An 18705-nucleotide genomic window follows, 5' to 3' on the forward strand; every position below is an offset into this window, starting at 1 on the left:
GTAAATTTCTTTGATAATCATATAATTATGTCTCTATTAGTATACTTTGCAATAACACGTGTAAATTTCAATCGTTTCTTAGTAGATATTTTTTATACATTACGATAAAATTAAAACAAGATTTTTTTTACAAACAGTTAGCAAATTTTATATAATTTCTGTCTCGAATTACATTGCAAGATTATTTTTATAATCAACAGATTTGAAAAAGATTTTGAAAAATCCAATACCATATGAGACTTAAAATTTGATTAAGTAAACTTTAGAGCTAAACACTACTTTCCTTTTAAAAGGACTTAAAACAACAGGAATATATTACACAGTATGTAAAAATAAGTTACTTATTTATACTATGATGGGTCAAGTTCAGACGTCGTGACCAGGCGTGAGTAAATGTGTTCTGTGGTCGTGACATTAGGACTGACACATGATGGTCGTCATGTCATTTTGATTATCTTTATTGTCACTTTTGATATCGTTAAGTTGACGCGTTTGTAACTTTGTAATTATTTTCTTTTGTAAGTTTTTCTTTCCATACTGTTTAATGACGTGGTAGTTTCTGAATTTCTCTTGTATGAAACTTTAAATATGCTATTGCAAAACATAATAAAACAGAGTGATAAATACCTCTAAATATTTAACTTAAATATGAGATTTAAGTTAGATTTTGACTTTCCAAAATATATTTTTCAAATTTAGTACACAAATGGCAGAAGCAAAAGTTGTATGTGAATTTAATTTTGAGAACATTTTACAAAACCGCAGAATATTGTTTAATAAAACTTTATTTTCTGCAAAAAATGGGAGAGTTTTGTATATACTACCAGAAGGGTTGAATGAATTGCCACAGTTGTCTCAAGATGTTAATCAGATTGACAGGCATTATATCAAAATGATTACTTTTATTTATGCACCTTCTCTAAAATCACTCTTAGAAAGTCTTGTAACTCTACCAAATTGGCAACATATTCCATCTACAATAGTTCTTGACAGTCTAACTGATTATTGCCACAAAGACAAAGTTTCAAACACCTGTGCAATTATTGCTTTTTTAATTGATACACTCAAAAGTTGCTCTAAAATTTTAAAAACAACTTGCAATTTATATATTTCTGCACCAAAAGCAATATTAGGTGAAGATATATGTACTTTTTTGGAAGAAATATATAGTTAAAAAGTTTATTGAAAAAGAAATAACCAGGAAAATAAATTAACATCACCATTTATTGTTAAATATTTGTCAAGTATTATAAATAAGGATTGATATTTTAATTACAAGATATAGAAGTTTCTTAATTATACATCTAAATGTCTAACAGTCATTTGATAGATTTTATTTTGACTGATATTGATGTTCTAGATGATACCATGTTTTGATGACCAAATATAATGGACCTAACATAAACTTCCCTCTGTCGATATGTGGAATACAGCATGAAGAAAAAAAAACTGTTTATCCAAGGGTCCAAAAGAAAAAATTAACAAATGAAATTATGTAAAAGTGCATTTGAGTAATTATCTAAAAGAGAAAGTTTACCTTTTTTGGACAATTATACATTTTTGGTGGAGTCACTATAATATAGCAGTGCACAGAGATAATTAATAATAAGATGCTGAATAAAAATGCAGGCAATATGACATCACCCTGCTTCAATTTGATGGCCAAAGTGTTAAAATAAAGTTATTGAAGTAATATGTTGTTTTTCTATTCAATTAATTACATTACATTTTTTTAAATAATAGGCTTTACTAATTGTTGACATATCAAATTGATAAATTGATGTAAAAAAAAGGTTTTTTATCTAAACTTCAATACAATATACAGCAGGAAAAACACAAATATTGAAAACAAGAATAAGTAAAAAATGTAATAGTTGTGATTTCCTTTGCCTAATTTAAGAACTCTTCCCATTGTTTTCCCAAGAAATCCTGAACTCCTATCAACGTCATCGTCTAATCCTCTTAATATTTGATCTTGGAGACGAACTTCATTTCCAATTTCTATTGACATATGTTTTAAAGTGTTAATTTTTCCACTTAGATCCTGAGCCATTCGTTCATTTTCATGTTCTAAGACATCATCTGTAGGAGCCCTTGGTATGGGCTGGTACTGATAGCCTTCTCGAGCTCGCCTCATATTGGTATTACCTCGTCCCGCCGTCTTGACACGTAATTATATTGATAGTATAAAATTTGCTTCAGAAGCCGAGAAATATCGACTTTCACAATTTTATTATATTTATAATTATTTAATATTTTCTTGTTATTCGTGATTAACTTTATGTAAACTTTGTATTCAATATACTTGTGTGACGGAGAAATAAACACATCAGCAGTCAGCTGCTAGTAAATGTCACAGTTGAAATTGACAAATGACATTTATGACGTTCATAATTGGCGGATCATTAAATTGTTACCATAACAAATAAGACTTGTTAAAATTTTTTAGGATATAAATAAATTGTATTTAAAATGATTTTATATGTCGTAATTTTTTTGGCTCACACCGATTGGCCCTGTGTAGGATCCAGGAGGAATAGTACTCCATATGAGGTCGGCAGTCTCCTCGCTGTGCGATCTCCACCGCATTTATCATGGGGAGTGTTCTGGCGAACTGTTTGTCCTGTGACTTGTCGCCGAATTTTCTAACTGCACAGTACGTCACAAACTCAAGTACCATCCACACCATCTGAATTCATGGCCCTCCACTACTGTGCGGTTTCTTAGGAATTTTCTTCCACGCGCCGCGGAACTGTGGAATGGCCTATCTGCGGCAGTGTTTCCAGGTAGTATCGACCTGGGTACCTTCAAACAGCGCGTCTATCTCCATCTTAAAGGCCGGCAACACACCTGTAGCTCCTCTGGTGTTACAAGGGGGCGTGGGGGGCGGTGATCACTTACCATCAGAAGACCCGTACGTTCGTTTGCCTTGTCTTTTTCTATAAAAGAAATGAAAAAAAAATGGAAGAATGGCTCACCGTAAAATGAGATCAATAGGGACATGTGTTTAATTTTTACAATATTTCAGACTTTAAATATAGTATACTACGCAATAAAAAAAGTTTTTATTCTCACAATTTGTCATAAAATATGACACACTCGCCAACATAATAAGCTAACCGATTAGTCACCGCTAATGGACGTGTATCAAATATAATTCGTATTTTGTTTCATTAGAAAGTATCCACATATCTTTGCACAAATGCAAAACAAAAATAAATATAAAGAATGTCATAATTAACTATATTTATTTGTCTTATCATCTATTTTTATGTATTGTGATTACCTATTTTTATATTTGTAAGTTCAGTTTTACATAAGATTGTCTATACTATCTTTTATGTATTTATGTAAGTAAAATAATTTTTATATATTTTTTCAATATGCTCTTAAAATAAAAAAATATATATCAAAACTTGTATTCTCCGATTTAGATCCAGGAAATAACATAAACTGGTACTGGTAACAGTAAAAAAATTAAAAATATTAATGTTAAAATATTAATAGGATCACTTATTTCAATAAAATTATATTTAAAAAAAAATAATATATTTTATTAATGTTATAATACAAGTATGTACAGTATTAACTAAGGCAATTGACACCTGTCTTAAATAATTATATACTATACAGTCTGAACAATAAGCAGATAGACTTTTCAAGTACAATCACCATAAAAGAAATACATGATGAAATTGAATATAATTAATCTTACCATAAGTCAAATCTATTTTAATTAAAAGAAAAAGTGAATATTTTACATTTTTAGTACATAATATATAAAAAATAAATACATTGATTTATGATTTATATAGATTCATATTAAATGTTTAATGTATGGATAGAAAAAGTGTGAACAATAAATACATACTAAATCTTTGGCTGCAAGGCCCACGGTAGTTCAACTAACGCTATTAGGAATGATGCACGGGGCCGCCCATCTTAGGGAGATTCCAGTTGAAAAACATTAAAGGACATGAATATATACAAATGGTTGACACAAATGTTGTGTTCGACAAGATAAGAGACAAGATGCTACACAACATTAATTTTTAGCAAGAATTCGATATAATAAATATGTCATCGTGCAAATGAATACAGTGATAACGGCTAAGCATTCACTAAAAGTACCATCCGGGATCCATATTATATCACTAGGCGGTTCAGTCTTATAAGCCGCGATACAACATCCCATTGCATGAGCTCCAAATTATGTCACCAATGTAGCGCTAATTAAAAAATAAAACAATATACTAATAGTTTTAGGGTTGTGATAGTGATAGTATACATAACATTGTAATATGTTTTAGGTATTCCTATGAGTTCAAATGAAACAGCATCGCGGCATCTACGAAGAAATTAGTTCGGCGACGATATAATATTTTATATGTACATAATACAACATAGAATACAGTAGAGCGTCGATTATCCGAACTAATTGCCGGACATAAGTGTTCGGAAAATAGAGATGTATTGACTTAGCAATATTCTAATCATACCTTCCACACAGAAGTGAAAATTATAATAACGTTGTTATATTTTTTGAATAACGTTGTTTTGTTTTCAAAAATGATAATAACGTCGTTTTGTTTTCAAATCGAGGCACGTGAAGGACCTGCCACTTGGACCGACTAAGCAGTCGGATAAGCGGCCGTCCCGTTAAATGACGTCCGGATAATTGACACTGTACAGGTGTACATAACAAGTCGTGAATTAAGCACGAGTAGGTTTCGAGCTCCTAGTTTCATATCGTCATATATGCACTGGTACGTGGAGAAGTAGCGCGTCCAGCTGGGGGAACTCTTGCGAGCACATGGCGCACCTAAACGGCCCCTCGTCCTGACCGGTGGGGGAGGAGGGATTGGGAGAGGGCGGAGAAGGGGAGAAATTTGTTGGTGGAGTTTGCTGTGGAGGCGTGGGCGAGCGGGGGCCGATAGCTCGTAGGTCGTCTGCTGGCCGCCTTGGAGGTCTTCGACTTCGTACCTAAAATATCAACATTTTAAAGGTGAAAAAAATAAATACATAATTTCCCACCAAAAATATCACTCCAAATAAAATATAAGCAAAGTAGTATAATTCTAATAGTTATTCAAATAATATTAAGTGAATCACGTAGAGAAAATTACGTAGATATATATTTTTAAGCATAGTATCAAAAGTAAAAAAGATGTAGCTAATGACAACTCGAAAAAGTAAAGATTACGTAATTGTGAAATCGAAATATTGAAACATGATACAAGTCACAGTCAAACATACACGACCACGGCCACGACCACCATCATCACATTTACGGACTGCTAATGATTGATGCAAATCAAGTCAATAATGACTTATTATATAGTGTTACCTGTTTAGTCCTCGGCCTCGGCTCCTCAGTGTGTATCATCTTGGGGCGCGGTGCGGGCGGGGGCGCGCGGCGACGGCGGCGCGTGGCGCGACGAGGCGGCACGGGGGAGGCAGGCGGAGAGGGCGCAGGGGACGGGGAGCGGGCAGGGGAGGGCGAGGGCGCCTCCCACTCGCGACGCGCCGGTGACTCTTCGGATTTTATTTTTCGTCGACGTTTATACTTCCGTGGTCCACTCTGTTTTTATATTTTTTTATGAATTTATTATGTACTACGATTATTACAATAATATATTTGCATAATAAAATTAATTTAAAATGTAATATATTTCAGAAAATATTCAAGTAATAATTAAATAAATGTATCTTTATGTTATGTGTCATATGTTTTAGTTTATTCTATAATAATAGATTTTAATAAACGCAATATGACAAATAAAACTATTATTAATACAAATTTTACCTGGGGTTGCCTTTTCAAAGCTGTGTTTTCATCACAATGCTGTATAAGATGTTGAACTAATTCTGCACTAGAGTGCATTGGCCGCCCACAAACTACGCAGCAATATTGGTATCCACCTAAAATTATAAAAAATTGTAAAATATGAAGGTCATTAAAAAAATCTTGCAAACACTTTTTAAATTAAATATTTCATTTCCTCGAGTGGGAATCGAGCTCATAACCTCTTGCGTTCACAGTGACACACACTTGATGCTACGACTGGCGCTCTAGTAACGAGGCAAAGCGCTGCGTTGAGTTCTGCCACTCAACACGCAATCCCTAGAGACTTCAGCGGAAAAAAAGAAGGAAAAATATTTTTATTTTAAACTGCAAGTAATAATATCTTAAAAGTATATACAATAACCACATATAAACCATTTAGTTAGTTGGTAAAAAATGTTGAAAAAGATTTTTGAAATACAGACTGAGAATTAGTTTTGTTTTGTTTGTTTATATTTGGTGTCAAGTCCAAATGAATAGAATATAATTTCTGCATATGCTTATTTACATGTCAAAATCAACTGTTAATATATATTTCCATTTTTCTTCTGAGAGTATTTATTATTATTTTTTTAACGCTGGGAAATGCAGTTTACATGCACACACACATACAATGCAGACCGACAGAGCGGTACTGTGGGGCTCACCAGAGAATGAACCCAATACTACCCACTTAACCTCAGCGAGACCTACCCACCTAAGCAAGACGCGGCAGGATCGCTCACGCATTCCACTACGGCGACTCGGTGGAAAGCCCGCCTGTAGCGGACCACTGTTATCTTCTTGGTGACTCTCTAGGGTAAGGGGAGTTGGAGATGAACGTACTGCCTTCTCCTATTCCCTAGCGTACGACGAAGGAGCGGGCCTGCATTTACGCTGGACTCGCCGCACCCGCTCCGCGGCCTCCTTTAGTGCCATCACAGAATCGCAAAAGGAGACCATGGTAGACCAGTGCCTCTCACTATCTAGCACGACCCCCACCACACTTGACAGTGAGAGATCCCTACCTACTACACCCATCAACACATGGCGCTGTGGGGCCCAAGCAGGGTATTCGGCCAGTGTGTGATGCGCCGAATCCACCGGTGCATTGCATTCGTAACACGTTGGTGATACCTCCCGACGTGCAATCTGGTGCAGGTATTTAACAAAGCAACCGTGCCCTGTTAGTACCTGCACCAGTCGGAACGTCAAAATCTCAAAGTTTCTTTGGATCCAGCGTTTAAAGTGGAGGCGGACAGCTTCCACCGTCACCAAACCTGCCGCCGGAGACCTCAAGTCCACCTCCCATCGCCGCATCAGGGCTTCATCGGTTCTTCTCCTGATCCGCACGATATCCTCTGTCGATGGTCGTTCACCTTGCGACCGCTCAGTTATACGGAATGTGTGAACTCTTGCCAGCACCTCCGCCTGTAACTCCCAAGGAGGATCGCCCGCCAGGAGAGTAGCCGCCGTCCATGACACCGTACGGTAACCCCGAATAGCTCTTACCGCTATGACCCGCTGCGCTTTTCACAATTGGTTCCTGTTGCGAGCGGTAAGAGATTCAGCCCACACAGGAGCACCGTATAGAGCCATAGACCTCAACACGCCAACATAAAGCTGTCGGCATGTGGCATCAGGTCCTCCACGTTAGGTAATGGCCTACCGAGGGCCCCGGCGGTGTTCACAAGCTTCAGCACAGGCTGAGCGAAGTGTGAAGCAAACGACCATCGACTATCCAGACCCAGATATTTCATCTGACCTCGAATTTCCACATTCTGCCCCGTATACGTAGAGTGGCTCCACGGGGAGGCCCCTTGCGTGGTCCATGAAAAAGCAGAGCTTCTTTTACACTGGAAATCCTCAGGCCCAGGGCTATAATGCGATCGACGACGTGGTGGATACCGACTTCAGCTAAACGTGCTGCCTCATTGTAATTCCCTCCCCGGGTGTCCCGGGCTTCTGAGAGTATGCACAAGCCAAAAACTCAAAAACAATAGGAAATCGTCTTTTTCTGAAGTAATTCTCAGTTCACAACTTGTCTAAGAAATTATTTTGGCAAAGAAAAGGGCAAGCATAACTTGGTTAAGGTTCAGTCAAGTCAATGAACCAAAGTTTGAAGATTGGAATTAATGTGCCTTTTGGGTGTTTGTCCATGTAAACTTTAATAAAAAAATATACAGGAAATAATTTAATGCATTTATAATATTCGATTTATATCAAGTCTGTAAGAGTTAATAAGTTCTATAGATTTCATTCAATATGATTATTTACAGTGCTATCAGCAATACTTATTTTTATAAAAAAAAATAACTCTATCGATTGTGACCTATAAAGTAACTTTTTCTGATTTGTTTACCTTTTGCCTCACAGCTTTCCTTGAATAGGGTATAGTAATCTTCGTATCAACTTAAAATTTTGTATATACTAAAATATATAACACAGACACTCTGTTCCTCCCATACCGCTTAATCTCGATCGCGATATATATGAGGACTTGAGTGCCATTAATCAACAGGTAGCGCTTTGTCTTGTCACCAGAGCAATAAAACGAAAATAACTCATTCCCCCCAAGTAGGAACTTGGTTATAACTTATTTACTTCGAAATGGCATATCAAATGTAATATGTTATATCGAACCCACAACCGCAACGGTTGCCGCCTGTCAGCTGTGCCATTGCGCTATGACAGTATTAATAATTAATATAGAAAATAAAAAATCAATAGTATATATAGTAACCATTAGCACGTCGATCAGGCGCGGAGTGGTGGGAGCGCACGTGCTCGCGGAGCACCACGCGCTGGTTGAACGCACGAGGACATACTGCGCATGCGTATGGTTTTTCACCTGTCAAAATGTATGTTGGAATTAATTATCTTTTAGAAGATATTTTAATATATTAAGTAAATAAAAAAGCAGTTTCACACTGTATATTACACACAAAAAAAATATATAACTACATACATACATAGCTTCACGCTTAATCCCTAGCGAGGTAGTCAGAGAACGGAGCGCCAAACGTTACGGTCTCTACATACCTCTTCCGCCTAGTCCACTGTCATCAACCTCTTCATACATGCCCTTCGGGGGATCCGAACCGTCGACCGAGGTCCTTCAGGTTCCTCTACCTCGCTTACTGCCCACTTTTTCGTCATAAATCTTTTTTGTCATTCTTTCATCAATCATTCGTTTGATGTGCCCAAGCCATACTGTTTATGGAGTACGGAGTTACAATTAGTAATACAACAATCCAGTGTTTTAAAAAGGAAATCTTCTGAGGGCTATTTAGCTGGGGAATGGAGTATCTGTTTAGTTGTCCCTCAACTACTACGTACTAACATATAAAACATAAAAAGTTCCACCTACCAGTGTGTATCCTTTCATGTTTCCTCAGCGTGCCGCCGTCAGCGAAGGCCTTCCAGCAGAAACGGCAAGCGTAGGGGCGCTCCCCGGTGTGGATACGGACGTGGATCTGTTGTGAACTACGCGAACCGAATACTTTTCCTGAAATCATATTGTATGTTAGAAAATAATAACTCAAACTACTTCTATAGTATGGTTTGTTTATTTTCTTCCTGAGGAAAAAATTCACAAATGCTCAGAAAGTCAACAGAATGGCGGCCACGATTCGTCAGCCGTACTGTACTTGACGGTAATCTATAGCACTAAGTACTAAATACAATGTTAAAATTATCACTCGTTTATTTTAAAAAATGCCAGCATAATAGGTATTTAATATCTTAGAAAAGTCATAGCAACGTAATATTAAGAAAATAATAAAATAAATAAAATATTGAGTTACAATTTTTATCTACACAATTATACATAATAGAAAGTTCTCTTATTTATGTTAAAATTAAGCTATAAAGTTTAACAGGGAATCAACTTATGAGTAGCACATTATTTACTTATTGTCGTGGGTCAATGGGACAGCGTCTGACTGAAAACGCGATGGTAATGGGTTCGATCCCACTAGAATACGAATAATGATACTCAAATGATTTTTATATCGCCGCTCTGGTAGACAAAGTACAGCGTTGTGCGTTTACAACACAACGTCATGCGTTGCGCGGCAGAGAATGGAGTGTCTCACACTACGTTCCCTCTACCTATTCTGCTATAAAAGAAAATTACGTAAAGCTGCTTTTTTTACTTTACTTACCACACTCTCTGCATGGAAACTGTCGAGAACTGTTTGATGATGTATTATTTTTACCCCGACCCATTCTTTTTAGTCTGAAACGATATAGATATTCATATTCAGAGAATTTTATTTTCACTACTTTAAAAGAAATCATAGTTTTAACTACTGTATTAAAGTCTAATACGATTAATACAAAGGAGATTTTGTCAAAAATAAGTGGTTTTTTTAAACAAAATAAATAATAAAATTATCTTTGTAAAATAAAACGCCATTTCGTAAAAATGATGTAAACTGGCATAAACCTCTCAAATCTAGTCGTAGGTTATGGCAGTGAAGTTGAACGTTGTTTAGATTTATTATAGAAAATAGATAATTGCGTAAAATAGAACAAGAGATATCCCTTTTTCGTTCAGGTATGTTAGGCATATCGGCAACGTTTAGTAGTAGTAAGTGTTTGCGTTATTAGTATCTATTCGCAACTGCGTCATCAATAATATAGTATGGATAAAAATCGTAAAATGAAAAAAATATCCTACATCTAAGTTGTTACAACGCATCTTGAAAATTTTTTTTAGGCACGGGTTTCAAATATTTTACCCTATATGCTGCTCCCGTAAAAGGAGCGCAGACGCTTTCGCCATTACCACGCACGCGTGCACATTACATAAGCTACTTATTATTTTTAAACAATATAAATAATATTGATTTTAAAATTGATTCAATGACAAATCTATTATTTTTAAAGTAGTACATGCGATGGTTATGAATTCAAATTTTAGAAGAGGAAATGATTCAAAATAAAGACATGTTAAAGTAAGCGGTATAATTAAAGTAAATAAAAAAAAAGAATGATTAAATAGTCATACAAATAGAGTGAATAAGAGGACAGTGTAGTACCTGGAGGCGCGCGGCCTCTCGGCGTGCCGCTCGGCGTGCGCCAGCAGCTGTAGCGCGTCGGGGCAGCTCTCACCGCACACGTCACACGTGTGCTCTTGCTCCCACGTGCTGCTCGTGCTGTCGTGACGCTTGTAGCTGGAAGCGGAACGTATCTCGTATAAGACAAGCTAGGGCTGCAACTTAGATTGATGACATTATAGATTTGAAGTTGGTCAAAACATTAGCCTTCCTTTTTTCTGGACATTTTATGATTTTTTTTTCAATTCATCATATTATAAGCAAACAGATATGCTACTTCTAGTTCATAAAATAGTTTTTTTAAAATTCATATCAAAGTTTTATTAATAAACTGATATCAAGGTTTTATTAATAAAATGGCCAACCGATATTGAACTAAACGAATATTTATTAAATAGGTTTATGAAATTATTTTCAGTTTAGGGGGGAATTCTAATAAACCGTGAAACACGTGTTCAGTGAAACGTTTTTTGGAGTCTGTCTTTTAAATTTTATAATAATCGGTGCCAATTTAAAAAATCCATACAAACTTTCAACTCCTATTTCACCCCTTCATGGTTAAAACTTTTGAACATCCCTTCTTAGTGGGTGCCCACGTTATGAAAATAAACATCTGTCCAAATTTCACGTTTCTATCATCAGCGGTTACGGCTGTGCGTGCGTCTTACCTCAGTCAGTGGGAACATGTCCTTTTACATAAATATACAGATAAATAAACAATGAAATAGTCGTTACCTATGCGCAGCAGCAACATGCCGACGTAGCAAGTCAGCTCGTTGAAAAGCGACACCACAGTCCCCACAGAACAACTCGGGGCCGCGTACATCAGCTCGATCGATTCGCTCCGGTCGCTCGCGGCCACGTACTCTCACTTCGCTTTCGCCTTGCTCGCTTCCGCTGTTCGCGAGGGGTGACAGACGGTAGTCCATATCGTCACCTTTTGATAAAGACCACATTTAAAATATTTTTAGTAAGGGAATCGAATCCACAACTATGGGACTTATAATCAGTTCAGGCCTCAAGCCACAATAAGGATACTATTAAAGACGTAAGTATCCTAACTGATAAGTCTCAGATGTAAAATTATTTCAGATTATCCATTAATGACGGGTAACTTCAGTTATGGATATTATAGTTTTAAGGAATATAATGATAAGTTTTGTAATCCAATTACCTTTTTTCCAAATCATACCAAACAAAAAATAATAAACCCAAGTTTATCTTTTTTTGGTTAGTAAAGTAATATAATGTTGTTTTATACTTTCATTCCTAATGCCTTTATTTTAAAAGAATCTGTTTAAGTAAGAATGCGTTAACAATAGATTTTATACCGGAGTTGCAATCGTCGTAGCTGGGCTCGCGTTTGGGCGCTGGCACGGGTGCGCGTACGTGCGGGTGGCGCGCGGCTGCGTGCGCGCGCAGCCCCTCGCGCGACCAGCAAAGCTCACCACACTCGCCGCACTCCACAGGGGAATCGCCGCCGTGTACCTGTTATTATGGAAAAATATTTCATTTTTTTATAGTTATTGTTTTTCTTCTCAGTTTTACACTGTATCTCGCATTTAGGTACGCAGTTTGGGTACGCAGAAGGAACTAGCTAGTAGTAGTAGACTAGTTTTAGAGCGTATATAAATGTAATAATTCATTCCTCCGAGTAAGTATCAAACTTACACGATCGCATTTAGAGTTGGTTGCTGTGCCATTTGATGAATATTTCGTTTATAACAAGATTGTCTAATCAAGAAAAACATTTTCCGAATAAGAGAATAACTTGATATTATATATTTTCAAATTTAACATTCTCTTTTATTAAAAGACAAATTATACATATTGCTTTAATCTTTTCAACATCATAACATAGACCAATAAGTCTAATCAGAGTTTTGAGTGAATTGATTAATTAAATTAATATAGTAGTACTTACGCAAATATTATTTGCGCTACTTATAGTAAGTATAACACCACTACACAATTTGATAAAACTCTCATTTTTATCATCATCTATACATATGATAAAATTATAGCTGGTTGTGGAAGATATATCGAAAGTATATAATATGAAGATAGACACTTACCCTAGAGTGTGACTGAAGGGCCTTCTCTCTCGCAAAGCCAATACCACAGTGGCGGCACACGAAAGGGCGCGAGGGGTCGGCGGGGGGCGGTGGCGAGGGCGGCGAGGGTGGCGAGGGCGACAGCGAGGGAGAGGGCGGCGAGGGCGGTGTGGGCGGCGGCTTGGGCGGAGTGCGCGTCCGCCGCGACCACTGCTGTGTGCGCGCTGACGTCATGTGCTCCCATACACCGTTCTAAACATGCATTTATGATTAAGTATTTTATTATACCTACATATAAGAGAAAAATATCTTACAAACAATAGTGGACCCGCAATTAATCGATAAACGTGATTACGGCCGTCAGAATACGGCGGGTCCACATTATTGTAAAGTTTAGCAATAAGCAAGTTTAAAATGTACATTTTGGTTATGAACCAAAGCAACAAAATTTTATTCTGTAATTTTCTATATGAGAAAACATCAGCCACCATTATATAAGGACATATGATGTTGTTAACAAAAAGACAGACTGATCAGATACTGATCTAACTGATAAGTAGAAGTAGTAGTTATGTTATTTACCAAAATTAGTGTATTTGTATTTGCTTGTAAAACTTAAGAGTTAATTGTAATAGTATTTTTGTGGCTCTAATTAATTGAAAAAAAAATATATATTTCATATAACATATTAATTTATTTGGACCCTAGGATAGAATTGAAATACTCTTAAAAGTGCGTGTGCTCTATTATTATTACAATGCACATATTTGCCACAAATGTTTATTTTGGATGTCCAAGTAAATTGATCAAATGATCATCCTCAACAGGTTTACCTCAACAGGTTCAGGATTCTTTTTCCGTCTACCTCGTTTTTTCTTTATTTTGACTATTGGAGTATGTGCTCGTTCATCTTCTGCAAAAAAAAAAATATATTAGCTCAGTTCAACACACAACCTAAAACTGTAGGCTATACTGTAATATGGGAAGATGTCCCCTGAGAGACATGAAGTTTTTTTCGAAAAAAAAAACGTTACTTGAATGAAACAAACTTTATTATTTCAATAATTTCTAGGTCTAAAAATTTGAAATATGACCATCTATGATAAGGACAGGGACAGGACAAGTCTAAAAATTGTATGGAACTAATCTAATTGAAATTTGTTTAATGTAATTCATGGATTTTTCCTAAAGCCAAGCCAACAGAACTAGATGTTTCTTACAAGAAGATTTCTTGTTCAATAAAATAAATGAAAAAATTTAACAATCTTATCCTGATAGAAGAATGAAAATCAAGACAAAAAAGATAAGAGGATTGTCTAGAAACGTCTAAACTTTCTGATATGGTATGTCCGTCTGACCACTGTAATATACCTGGTTGGTAGTCACCAGGCTCGGGGTCCGGCACGTAGGCATGCACCTTGAGGTGCGCCATGAGGTCGCATTTGCGCACGTAGCGCACGCCGCACAGGTTGCAGGCGTGCGGGCGGTCGTTCTGGTGCGCCACCATGTGGTTCATGAGGGCCGCCTTCTTGCGGAACCGACGTGAGCAGAAGTCGCACGGCCATGGACGCATTGCCGTGTACTCGTCCTGGATTACATGTTTATTTATTAATTTTTGTGTTGTAGGATTATTTATTGAAGCAGTTATAGAATAACAGATTTATCACAACAAATTTATAGTATGGTCTACGTGTAATGGCCGCCCCGAGGTTAAGTGCCCTGAAGTTTTGAACACTTGGCAGAAGAATAATAAAAAGTCATCTACAGCAAACTTCAGGGGGACCACAACATATTGATTGTACTATATAGAATTATTTCGTTTCTCTGATGATAAAATATTTTAAACAATTATTATTAATTTTAAACAAAATAACAAGAGTGCCACTGTCTTGTTAAACCGTCAGTAACAGCAGTGGCACCACCATGCCATATTGCACTAGCTTAATGATAAAATATAAAATCAAATCAAAAAATAAATCAGCTATATCCCGCATACAGCAGGGTAGGCAGAGGGAGCCTAATGTTAATACTCTGTTCCCCACTTCCCGCCGATTTCTGAAAGCATTGGATGTTGATTAGTGGAACTCCACATGAAGAAATGGAAATATAAATTTAAATAAAAACTTCCTATTCTTCGAGTAGGGATCGAACTCACAACCAGTCGCGTTAACAATCACACTGTGTCCATGCGCCACGATTGGCCTCAAATGATAAACTATACTAAACATGAACCTGACCACCTGCTCGACATTAGTGTATTTCTATAAGATTGTTACTGCTGAAATTTTTAAGCAACTTGATAGTTCAAAACTGCTCACAATAGTCAACAGTAATATTGTTAAATAAGAGTCTACTTATTATAGTCTTTATTTAATATAGTCGTTAATAACATAATTTAATCAATTTTAAGTTATTATTTATTATTTAGTAGTTAAATTTTTCTCAAAATAAATTACTCTTACTTGATCAGTTGGTAAAGGAACATCAATATCATTTTCTTCTTTAACATCTTGGATGGGATTTGCTAAGTGTTCCATAGGCACTTCCACTCTAAAAGGAAAACTGCATGCAATCACTTATTATAAAAATATACTTTTTAAAATTTTGTTACAAATATTTTTAATATGACACACATACGACTTTTTTTGCTATTGAAATATAAGCCCTATTAAGCGTAGTTAATATTTTTTTATTTAAAATCTATATTTCATTGGTTTTTTAACCATTTTTGTGACAAGCTTAATTTTAAATTATAATGCTGCACTGTGTCTATCAGTGTATAAAATTAAACTAATTCATTTCTCAGAGTCCGAATCTTTATATTTCACTTCTTTGAGTGGGGATCGAATAACCATAACCATCGCGTTACAGTCACACCCTTGTGTAGCTGCGCCACAGCGGCTCTTGAAACCACAATAATTGCTTATGTAGGTAGTTGCGTTCTGTCCCATCGGTCAATCAAAAGAAGGGAGGGTTTATGAGTAACAGGTAATTAATTGGCCAGTTAATAAGCCGGAATATGCAAAATTTTAAAATGTAAAGTAGGACTATGGAATGAAATTTTAATGGAGTTACCATCCTACTATCCAACTAATTTAACAAATGTTAAAAAATTTAAGCTTGTGAGGATGGATGGTTGTTCTTTCAACTTTCACATAAAAGTAATGAACAGATGTTGATGAAACTTAATAATAATTTAGCTTATACATCAGAATAACACAGAGGTTACAATTTAAGTATATAATTTGAACATTTGGATATATCAATAAGATTAAGTTAGGTTGCTAGATTTTAATATTACCTTTCCTGCCCACCGGAGATGACCCAGTCATCAGTGACAACTTCTTCAGTGACACACTCAACATTAGGATCTTCGGCTAATTCAGCACTCTCTGTGTAACTGACTACATCTTGAGACAGGTAAACTAAATTCTCAGCAGCTATTTGGTCAGTATCAGCTATTATTTCTTCGGTAGTCTGTATTTATATAAACATGTCAGTGAATAATAAATTTAATCGTAAGCTTTTTTTTTGTTTTAAGTATTTAAATCTGCAATCAGTCGCAAGACTATAAGCAGATGGCTGGAGTGTAAATGGCGAACTTAAATGTAAGTATTAGTAAAAAATACTATTATTATCATAGTAATTTGTCCCAATTGTACCCAATCAATAAAATTTAAGAGAGTAATAATTGCCACTTTTTAATTTTTACATATTTATTGTCAAATGATGAAATTTAATGTTTGAGCTAAGATATTTAAAGATATTAAATTCAGTTCACTGTTTATTTTAAACAAAAGTTGAAATTTGCCCAGTATGCCATAATTAAAGAACAAATCTGAAGTCAAAATATAAGTAAATTAACATACTTCCATTGCCTGTATTTATACAAATGTAAATGTGTAAGTAAATAACAAATTTAATTATGAGTACTATTAAAAATAATATTTTTTATCAAGGAGTATTCAATTTAATAAACAACACTAAAGAAGTTCTCATCTACAAAATTACTTAATAAATATTATTAAATTAAAATGTTACAATTTATCTCATAAAATTAATTAGCACATTTAAGAGATATTGTAAGATAGCCTTGAATATAAATCAACTTAAGTAACTTCTTTGATTTTTCACAATCTACCTAAGTACTATATAGTATAGTTTTCCTTAATAATAAATTAATTGAATATTTATAATATTTCATGAGTACAGTGAGAGAATAATTTATAAAATAGTTCAACTTACAATATTTCCATATTCTTCACTGTGAACATTTTCAAGGCCACATATAACTTCCTCACTTGCCACTATGGTTGGCTGAAAAATATTGAACTAAAATTTATGTTAATTCTTTTGTAAAGGAAGAGTCATTTTGTACATAAAAAATAAAGAGTAAGCTATTGAGTGTGATTTAATAACAATTTTTTTATATGATTTGTACATCTATATACAACCCAAAAACCTTAAATTTATTGAAAACTGAGAATTCTTAGGAAATAAGTTTTGTCAATGGAAAAAAATGTATATAAAATTTATATATACTAAATCATTTTATAGTAGTATAAATAACACAATTAGAAGAGTAACTCAATATAACTTGTACTAACCTTTACATCTTCCCATTGAAGATGAAATTCCTCACCTTCCATCTTATCAGGTGTTAAATTAATTCCATATAATAATTATTTCCATTGTAAACAGTCAATAAATATCCAATCCATAAAATTAAAGATAGTAATAATTGCCACTTTAACTTTCACATGTTTATTGTTCAATGATAACATTTACTATTTTGAAAAAAAAAACATTGAAAATATTATAAATAACTATTTTGAATGTTTTATCTATTGCTTCTTTAAGTATTTTTTAGCTGAAATTTAAGTTATTTATCATCACTTAAGAATTTATGTTCATAGAATGGAAGTTCTATCCCTGTCAACAATTTTATAATACATCTATCATCTGGAATCAAAACATCAACATAACCTTATCAAGCTAAATGTTATAATTTTTCCTTGGGATTTGTGTAATGATGTAATAATCAGATCTCCACAATAAACGAGAAAATTAAAAGACATTCTATTGAAATAAAGTTAAGCTTAAACAAAAATGGTGTCGAGTTTTGAGGCATAAAGACGAGAATGCGGAATAGGTTAACTTGTCAAACATAAAGGTTAAGGCATATATACAAACTAGTATTTGATGATAAGTTATCAACGGGGTATAGAAATATACATTTTCTGTAAAAAATCATATCGTCACATTGGAAATTGCTGATACTTTTTATATCTATACGTTTACATGACGCAATCAGTGAACTTATCAATAGTTAAATATGGATGAAAACACAATATAACCAAAACCGAAATAAAAATTAAGAATTTTAATCACTGTAAATGTATTTATATAATAATATATTTTGCGATTGGGCGTTCACTGTGATTTTAAACGTAATAATTGGTTATAAAGCAAATGGCTATCTTGAACTTTTCTTCCGTTTCCAAAATTTCAACCATTTAGCACAGATAGTTATATGACAGATTATATTATAAAAATCCAAATTTCACTCTCATGATTCCTAAAAATATTACGATATTAATTTATTAATATATTATTAATACTCATTATAATCTAAAAAGTAGTACATGGTTCCATAATGTATATTCATAACGTTTATAATTTTTCATTTAAGTTAGAATTACGAGTTACGATATCAGTATCCAGGATTATCCATATATAATGTAATAATAACTGTTGTCAACTT

The 18705-nt window shown here is 34.8% G+C and overlaps 2 protein-coding genes across 15 annotated transcripts; both read right to left on the reverse strand.

The window, feature by feature from the left end:
• Positions 1 to 1206: 1206 nt before the first annotated feature.
• Bet1 (blocked early in transport 1) lies at positions 1207 to 2137 on the reverse strand. The gene has a single exon (XM_085194026.1). The coding sequence runs from the start codon at positions 2135 to 2137 to the stop codon at positions 1799 to 1801; it is 339 nt and encodes a 112-aa protein (XP_085050152.1). The 3' UTR covers positions 1207 to 1798.
• LOC146533867 (uncharacterized) lies at positions 1207 to 18488 on the reverse strand. Of its 14 annotated transcripts, none has more exons than XM_085194017.1 (17): positions 18333 to 18488; positions 17549 to 17728; positions 17187 to 17273; positions 16243 to 16418; positions 15404 to 15503; positions 14313 to 14529; positions 13775 to 13854; positions 12963 to 13193; positions 12219 to 12375; positions 11623 to 11824; positions 10870 to 11004; positions 9991 to 10064; positions 9195 to 9332; positions 8568 to 8675; positions 5807 to 5922; positions 5348 to 5581; positions 1207 to 4983 (listed from the first exon to the last, which is right to left on the reverse strand). In XM_085194017.1, exons 2-17 carry the CDS (start codon positions 17588 to 17590, stop codon positions 4753 to 4755), a joined length of 2328 nt encoding a protein of 775 aa, XP_085050143.1. In that variant the 5' UTR covers positions 17591 to 17728; positions 18333 to 18488; the 3' UTR covers positions 1207 to 4752. The 14 variants fall into 14 exon arrangements, with proteins under 14 accessions (XP_085050143.1, XP_085050141.1, XP_085050147.1 ...); XM_085194015.1 differs by having other exon boundaries at positions 17549 to 17811; positions 18333 to 18486; XM_085194021.1 differs by having other exon boundaries at positions 18299 to 18475.
• Between the last annotated feature and the right edge of the window lie 217 nt (positions 18489 to 18705).

Source organism: Heliconius melpomene, chromosome 12, assembly GCF_056956725.1.
Source record: "Heliconius melpomene rosina isolate 202511_hmr_F chromosome 12, ASM5695672v1, whole genome shotgun sequence".
Taxonomy (NCBI): domain Eukaryota; kingdom Metazoa; phylum Arthropoda; class Insecta; order Lepidoptera; family Nymphalidae; genus Heliconius; species Heliconius melpomene.